The sequence below is a fragment of the Drosophila albomicans genome, chromosome 3 (genome assembly GCF_009650485.2).
Source record: "Drosophila albomicans strain 15112-1751.03 chromosome 3, ASM965048v2, whole genome shotgun sequence".
NCBI classification, from domain to species: Eukaryota; Metazoa; Arthropoda; class Insecta; order Diptera; family Drosophilidae; genus Drosophila; species Drosophila albomicans.
The window spans coordinates 19,538,456-19,546,503 of NC_047629.2; the positions used below are offsets into that span (position 1 = coordinate 19,538,456).

General features: G+C 37.1%; 1 protein-coding gene across 2 annotated transcripts in view; it reads left to right on the forward strand.

Moving 5' to 3' along the window:
- The window catches only part of LOC117572544 (Ig-like and fibronectin type-III domain-containing protein 2), a 52,066-nt gene extending 51,207 nt beyond the window's left edge, over nt 1-859 (forward strand). For both annotated transcript variants that reach the window (XM_034255415.2, XM_034255416.2), the window contains one exon: nt 48-859. In XM_034255415.2, coding sequence (XP_034111306.1) covers nt 48-434 — 387 coding nt within the window. In that variant the 3' untranslated portion in view covers nt 435-859. The remainder of the gene's footprint in view (nt 1-47) is intronic.
- Nucleotides 860-8,048: the final 7,189 nt, after the last annotated feature.

Consider the following 8,048-nt stretch of genomic DNA (forward strand, 5'->3'; position numbering starts at 1 on the left):
ATAACTGTCTGCTATGTTCCCCTCTCTCTGCGTCTCTTTTATTGTAGTTGCCAACTGTGACATCGGCCATCACAACACAACAGCACCAACAGCAGCCGCATAACAATGGCAGCAATCACACACAAGGCAGCAACAGCAACAGTCAGAGCCACAGTCATAGTCACAGCAGTCACAGTCACAATGGCAATGGCCATGGTGTTGCAGCCACAATGACGACATCCACGTCCACGGCGACAGCGACGCCCGATACGGGGACCACAGCGAATGGCAGTAGGCATCACCAGAGCAATGGCCATCGCAATGGCCTCTCAGATGCGGCGCATCATTTTCACAACCCGCTCAGCAACACGCAGTGCAATGAAGTAAATCCCTCAATTTATGAAGAGCTCAAGCTTGGCCAAGAAGGTGCTGGATTTAAGAAACTTGTGCCATAAACGAACCTTCACTCCCCCCCACTCCACTCCCACTCTGAAAAGCGACATCAAAGTTTAGCTAGTACACATACCAGTACATATGTACATACACACACACACACAGCACAGCAATACACACACACTGTGTACTGTATACAATCGCAAAATGTAGACATAGGCCGTGTAAACAGCGCGAAGCGCAACCATAAACACACCCAAACACACACACACATACCCAAATACCCCTACACACACACACACACACAGTGACATCTTTAGAGGACATGCACTGCGAGAACACTTTGGGTAACATTGCGTAGAAAATGTTTGCTAATGATTTTTGGGTAGCGTAAAGTAATAAATTTGTAGTATGTAACTGTGATTCAACAAAAATTATGTAAAATAAATTTAATTGGTAACGAAACATTATCTAAGCTAAAAACGTATGCTAAATATGTATCTTTCTTTTCCCTCAGTGTAGCTCATGCTGTAAACAGCGGCGTATATTACCATATTGAAAGATATGCTCATATAAGTTACTTTGGGGGCGGCTCGGCTCCGCCCGGCTCCGCCCAGGATTACGTTCTAAGCGGGTAAGATGTAAAGGGAGCGATGGGTTATTGAAGTTTACCAACGCTGTGCGCTGACTAGTGTCTAAGCAATATAGACTTACACATAAGTAGACAGAGAGAGAGAGAGAGAAAGAGAGAGAGCGGGTGACACGACCCATTATTATTTGTAGGCCAACAGCAGCAGCAAAGGGAAAACGAAAGAGGAAAGCGGCAAAGGGAAGCGGAAAGGCAGCTCTTATATCGCAGCACAATGAGTGAGAGAGCGCAATACTCTCTGTACACAGGGAACGTATGTAAATTCCGCTTTTTATTAGAATATCTGAGTAAGTTGCTCGACATGATAAGCCCTAATGCGTTATGATCTGATACTGATATGGATGACGCCTTCATACTCAGCCAGTCAGCCAGTTAGTGAGCCAGCCAGCCTTCTAGCCAGCCGACGAGGAGAGATTATTATAATTTAGTTATGCATAAGCGGCGACACTTTGACTTCTTTCTCTCGCTTAAGTGGGCGCATAGCATAAACAAACTGGATTCAACGAATATCCATAGACGACGAACCGTCTTCTTCTTCTTCATCTTCTCGACTTTATTCTCTGCTCATCAAATATGCTTGCCACTTTTGTTACTTTTTATAGTCGCCCTTAATATGCTAGTGAGCAGATGGAGCAGCCATTTTGCTCTGATTTCTTTACTTCCGTTTCCGTTTTCGTTACAATGTAGCTAGGCTGCCTCTCAACTGATGAACTGAATGCAAAGCAAGCCAAAGCAATGGCTTTGAATAAATGTTGTTTGAATTATGCAACACGTTTAAGTGCCAGTGAATGCATTCTTCATTCTCTCTATAACGAGAAACTGCCTTCTCTGCTCTCGTTTTGCATACCTATGTAAAATACTGTTTAAAGAAAAACATGTTTGTTTTCGGCCATACACGTGTATGCTGTGATGCTGAGAGATATTGACACTGCAAAACAATTAAAGCTAGCGCCAAAACATTTGATGGCTATTGAGTGAGGTACTAGGCTTTATTCCGAAATGCAATACAAAAAATTAAATATTAGTCATTTTGCAGAATAAATTGCATAATAATAATACCATAATAATACCATAGACTATATTTTATATATATATATATATAAATATAAATACACCATAAAGTATAAAATATACCAAATTGCCAGGCAAAGCAGCTAAGACACGTATGTTGTAAGTATACAATATTTTTGAATAAAAAGTACACAAATTAAATATTATTTTTATAAATTTCGAAAAGTAAGAATATTATAGAAAGGATGTAATCAACAAGAGAACATTTTAAAGCTTAACTAACAAGCCTCAAATACGACCGAAAACAAATTGAATGTTATATTTTATTCACTTTGAATTAAGAGCATTTTGAGATTTCAATTCATTATTAGCACATCAGGTGTTGGCCAATTGAGGTGATTTAGTGTACTTTTTGCCGCCTTGGATCATTTAATTTGCATCATCACATTGCGTAACTTAAAACTCCATTGAAAAATTGCGCAGAGATTTAAAAAAATAGTCCATCGATTGAGCTCCATGGGAATGAACAGAAAAACTTGCATAGCGTGTTATGTGATTTATGTGAAGCTACTCGCTGTATGATATTTATCGCTAAACTAATAACTCTTGGCATAATAAAACTGAAATGTAAAATATTGCATACGCCATGTTGTGCGAGATGAGGCTAGAAAAAGTTCATAGCGAAAACAAACAAATATCTGGAGTTCATATTAAAAATGGTTTTTTATTCTTTGTTTAATTATTTCCGGTGACCAAACAATTAACTCAAATGAACTGCAAATTGACGCCATAACAAAAATAAAACAATAAAATGTGTACTACAAAAAATGAAACTCACACAAACACACACACACAATAGACACGCTGCGTGTCAAAGTACAATGGGTGAGTGAGAAGAAGGTTGTTTCGGGGTTTGCTGTTATTATTAATTTTTAACTAAAGTCGCTGGCTTCGTTTGATAAGCGAACCTTCTACACTTGCTTGACCCTGTTTTGTTTTGCTTTGTTTTGTTTCGTTTCGTTGCGTCTTTGCCTTTAGATTTTCGTTTATTTCTTGTTGTTCATTATATTATTATTATTACTTTATGTGTTGCTTGGCGTACAATATACACACATTTTTGTTTATCAATTTTTCATCATGCGCATTAACACAAAAATCTTTTTACGATTTCCCGTTTCTTTTATGTCTTCTTGTTTCCCATTTCCTGGGTAAAAATTTCAACGCAACGCCAAACGACACCGCCGAATCGACTATCCACAATCCAAATTCCGCAGGCCTACGAATTTTAATTTTCGACAAGGGGACAGGCAATTTGTCGCCAGTCCTTGTCCAGTGTGGTTGCCACAACAACAACCTCGCTGCTTGGCCCTCAGCCAATTGGAGCAGCAGTAGCAGTAGCGGCAGCAACGGTGACGGCGACGGTGTCCAAGGGGGGCAGAGGCAGCACAAAGTCTGGGTCTAAGTAATGGCATTGCGTGAGTTTTCGGTATTAACGGACGCTGTGCTCAGCGCACATACATATCATCATGTACTTCTTCGACTTCTTCTCCCTCTCATATATAAATAATTACTACAAGGGAATTGCTCTAAAGTTATAGCGAGTGTAAACTGACGTTTTGGCTTATTAACGCGAAACTCATAATAACACTTGGCCCTCATTAAAACAAACAAACCAACACTCACACTCTGTACATAAGAACAATAAACAAACAGCACTTATAAATTCGCTCTACGAATATCAATAAATGTCTCTTACTGGCTACTAATTGAATTGTTTTCCACACATGCAGAGAACCAGCCACCATGTGCGTGCGTTAATATGTATTATTTGCCATTATTAATGTAACGCCTTAATAAGGGTAAATAAATACGCTCGTAAAAATACATTTAATATTTATAATGGCAAAGGGCGGGTACTAAATTAGCTCAACGTATTATGCTGCGTGTTTCTACATACGGTTTTATCGACATCTTATTAAGTAGCTTACAGATTGCTGAACTGGAAAATCTTGCATAAATGTTTAAAGTATAAGGACATCTATCTATTGAAATAGTTTAGCGCATCAATAAATTAGACGACAATTTACTTGAACCACATATTAAAGAAATTTTATTATAATGTATGAAAAAAGGTAATTATTACTTATATTATCGACATCTTATTAAGAAGCTTACAGATTGCTGAAATGGAAAATCTTGCATAAATGTTTAAAGTACAATATAAGGACGTCTATTGAAATAGCTAAGCTCATCTATAATACATAACTTTAATGTGCCGACGGCAAAGTACTCTAATCAATTGATAGTGAAATTTTAATTTTAATTGATGGAAATGATTATGACTTATATTATATATTTGATTGATTAGTTTATAGGGTACTTAACCATCAATACATTTAATATTTATAATGGCAATGCACACCAACCAATGCATAATTCGGCGCTATTTGACATACGATTGCATCGCTTATCTAACTACTACTGAAAAGCTTTTTTAAATATTGAAATAGCTTAGGTCACCGTTATACACAACTTTAATATGCCGAAGGAAAAATACTCTAGTCATTTTTTAGAGTAATTTTAATTCAACGGAATAAGTAATTATGATTGATATTACTTATTTGATTGATTAGTTTACATATGGGTAATTCTCTGGTAAATGTCGCGTGCGAACAGCTTTACAGTGACAAAAAAAAAACATAAACTAAAACAATTTTAAAATTAAGTGAAGGTTTTTCTTAAAGCTTTGGATTAGCACTATTTTTAGAGCTAATATTGATTTTAGTAACTTATTCTGTTTTACGATAAAAAATATAAATTCGTTCATTTTTTGGTTTTGCGTACGAATTTGTTAATTTTTGCAATTATCAGAACAGAAAACAAAGCAGAAAAAAAATTCCAAAACCATTCTTAGCTCTAATTAAAGTACTAATCTAGAGCTATAAAAATAACTTTTACTTATTTTTAAAATTGTTTCAGAATATGTTTTTTTTTGTAACTGAAAAGCTGGTCGCACGCGACATCCCTCAGAGAATTACCCATATTAGTTGACAACCAAAAAAATGGTAAAAAAGGGAAATTTAAATTCTTGAATTTTCGAAGCCAACTTCAAGATGCCGACAGCAAAATTGTTTAACAAATTTTTTTTAGAGTAATATTAATTTCAGGGTTTTGGCTGCTGTCCCTTATTATTTACTCTGCACAGCAGCTTTACTCTTATATCGAGCAGTTTCATCTAAATATGTATTAAATTTATTGATTCAGCTCATCATCATCACGAGTAAATAATCTTATCTCGTCTGAAATAATCAGTTGCCGTGTACAACAGCTTCAACAGCGCGCACACAAAGATACATGTAACGACAACAACAACATCAACAGCAACAACAAAAAAACTGATGTATGCTACAATAAATACGTCTAAATGATGGAGGCGAACAAACCATTTTGCATTGTGAAACCCACACAAAAAAGAGAGATGACACCGACACATGCGAGTGCTTGTATTCGCACTCGCATTCGCAACTCGTGCTCAGACACAAATTCAGTAAACAAAAATTCATGGAGCACATGGCGTATGAGTGCTGTCAGAAGCGAAACGCAACGGCAGGCTAGATAAAATGCGGAACAACAACAGAGTGTACGAAGTGAAGTAAACAAAACAGGCGAGCCGAGGCTAAAGAGACTTCATTATACTTTCTAATTTTTTGGGCAGCCATTTGCATGTGTGAGAGCAGGAGAACGAAACAAAACGAAAGGACTTTTGCCATCTTTTTTTGCGATACACTCAGTGTGTGTGTGTGTTCGCGTGTGTGTGTGCGGAGAGATGGAACCACAACACATTGAGCAGGGCATTAACTATAAAAGTGCTATGTTGTTTAATTGCAGAGAAATGTTAAATTTGCTTAAGCCGGTTAATGAGATATCACAACTGTCCCGTTGTCCCGTATCTCCTGTGTCATGTGTCGTGTGTGTATGTGTGTGTGTGTGTGATATTGTCTCGCTTTTGGAGATGAAACGCTTAAGTGTGCGACAGAGAGAAGCTTAACGCATTTTTGCGGACACACTGTGAAAAATATGACACCCTATTTCCGGTTTCCGTACACTGACAATAATGGCTGACAATATGGCGCAGCTTACGCTTAAAGTGATTGCCGCAACCGAGGCTGAAGCCGAGGCCGCCATTGCCGTTGCCGCTGCCGCAGCTGTAGCTGTAGCTATAGAAAAACGTAGCAACTGCCGCAAAAACTCCCCAAAGAGGCGGGGAGCGAAGGGCGAGCAGAGGATTATAAGTCTGGATTTGGGTAATTTAAGAGGGTTTGTGATTATTTTTTTTGTTTGCGCTTTCCCTCCACTGTGTGTGTGCTGCACATGGCTGAAAATTAATTCTCATTAAATGAGCCGCACACGAAATTGTTTTAAAGTGATTATGGCCATGGGAAATTATGGGGCCAAATTGCCGGCAGGTCAGGGCAATGCCTAGTCACCGCCTCCAGGGACACTGATAACATGCTAATCCGTTAACTAAGCTCATAAGATGGGCGACAGGTGGAACGCGGGTGGCAGGAGGCGACCCACAGCACGCTAGAGCGAGCAGACAAACAACCAATAATCGTTCCTCTATATATCGTAGTCTATGTGAATATACTCGTATAACAATTTCAGTAATTAGGATTGCTATTGAAATATAATCCGCTTTTATTAAATCGAATCCAGGACACACAGAAACTGGAAATGTATGGCATAGACAGGTACAGCTCTCTGTCGTTATGATGGATATTAATATTCACCGAATTCGCAAATAATTTAAATAAGTATTATTTAATAATGAATGAATTATAATGTACTCGTGCGATGCATATGAGGCTCATACGCGAAGTTTTCATTATTATGCAATAGCCATCATAAATGCCGGACGCACATAATTAGTGTTAATTACCGAGTTAATGCAGTCTCAGCCATTGTATTCACTCTCGCATTCGCACTCACAATCGCACTCGCTCTTGCACTTGCACTCGTAATTTAATATCACGGTGTTGTCTGCATGTTTGTCAACGTTTCCATTTGTATGCGTTTGCATTTTTTTCGCATTATTTAATTTTATAATTTATCGTAAATGCATTTATCATGCAAATATGTTTTAATTATGCCTTTAAGTGATTTACATTGTTATTTGCATAAGTGGCAAACAAATATAAAACACTGACTAATAACACTCAATACCTTTGACTCTATCTGCTCTACTTTAGCGAGTTATGCAACTGACAGTTTATGCATTTTATATGTTACGTAACGGATTCCATCACTGCAAAACATTACTAAATAAATCTTTTCCAACCAAAATATGTTTATTTATTTGTAGAGTTAGTTTATACCCGATACCCATATTGTGGAAGGGCATTATAACTTAGTGGAAGTATATTTATAAGGCCGAAGGATGTATCTCCGCCCCATTAAGTATATACACTCTTGATCAGTGTCAACAGCCGAGATGATATACCCATAACCGTTTGCTTGTCTGTCCGCCCGTCCTTCCGTATGAACACCTCGATCTCAGAAATATAAATATTATTTTGCGACAGCATTTGTTTGAGCTGTTTCTTTCAAATTTATGATTCCTGAAAGTTTTGTAGCCATCACAAATAAATTGTAGAAGTTATTGAAGAAAAACGTATTGGTTTCGGTATATTAATTTGTATAATTTTTAAATGTGACTTTATTGCAAATGGGTAGCGGGTATCTTATAGTCGAGAAAACTCGCCTGTAGCATTCTTATAAGCTACTTGGCAAAAGTGTATGAGAAAATGTGATGTGTAATTGGAATCTGGCATTAAAAATCATGAAATTTACTTTCAAAATATGTCAAATGAAATGTGTGTTAATGATTTTATTTAACTGAACATAAAATACTTGCCAAGCTTTTTATATATATATATAACAAATTAAGCAAATCAAATCAATTAGCAAAAAACATTAGTATTAAATTCAGTCACTCATTTAATTTTACACATATTTG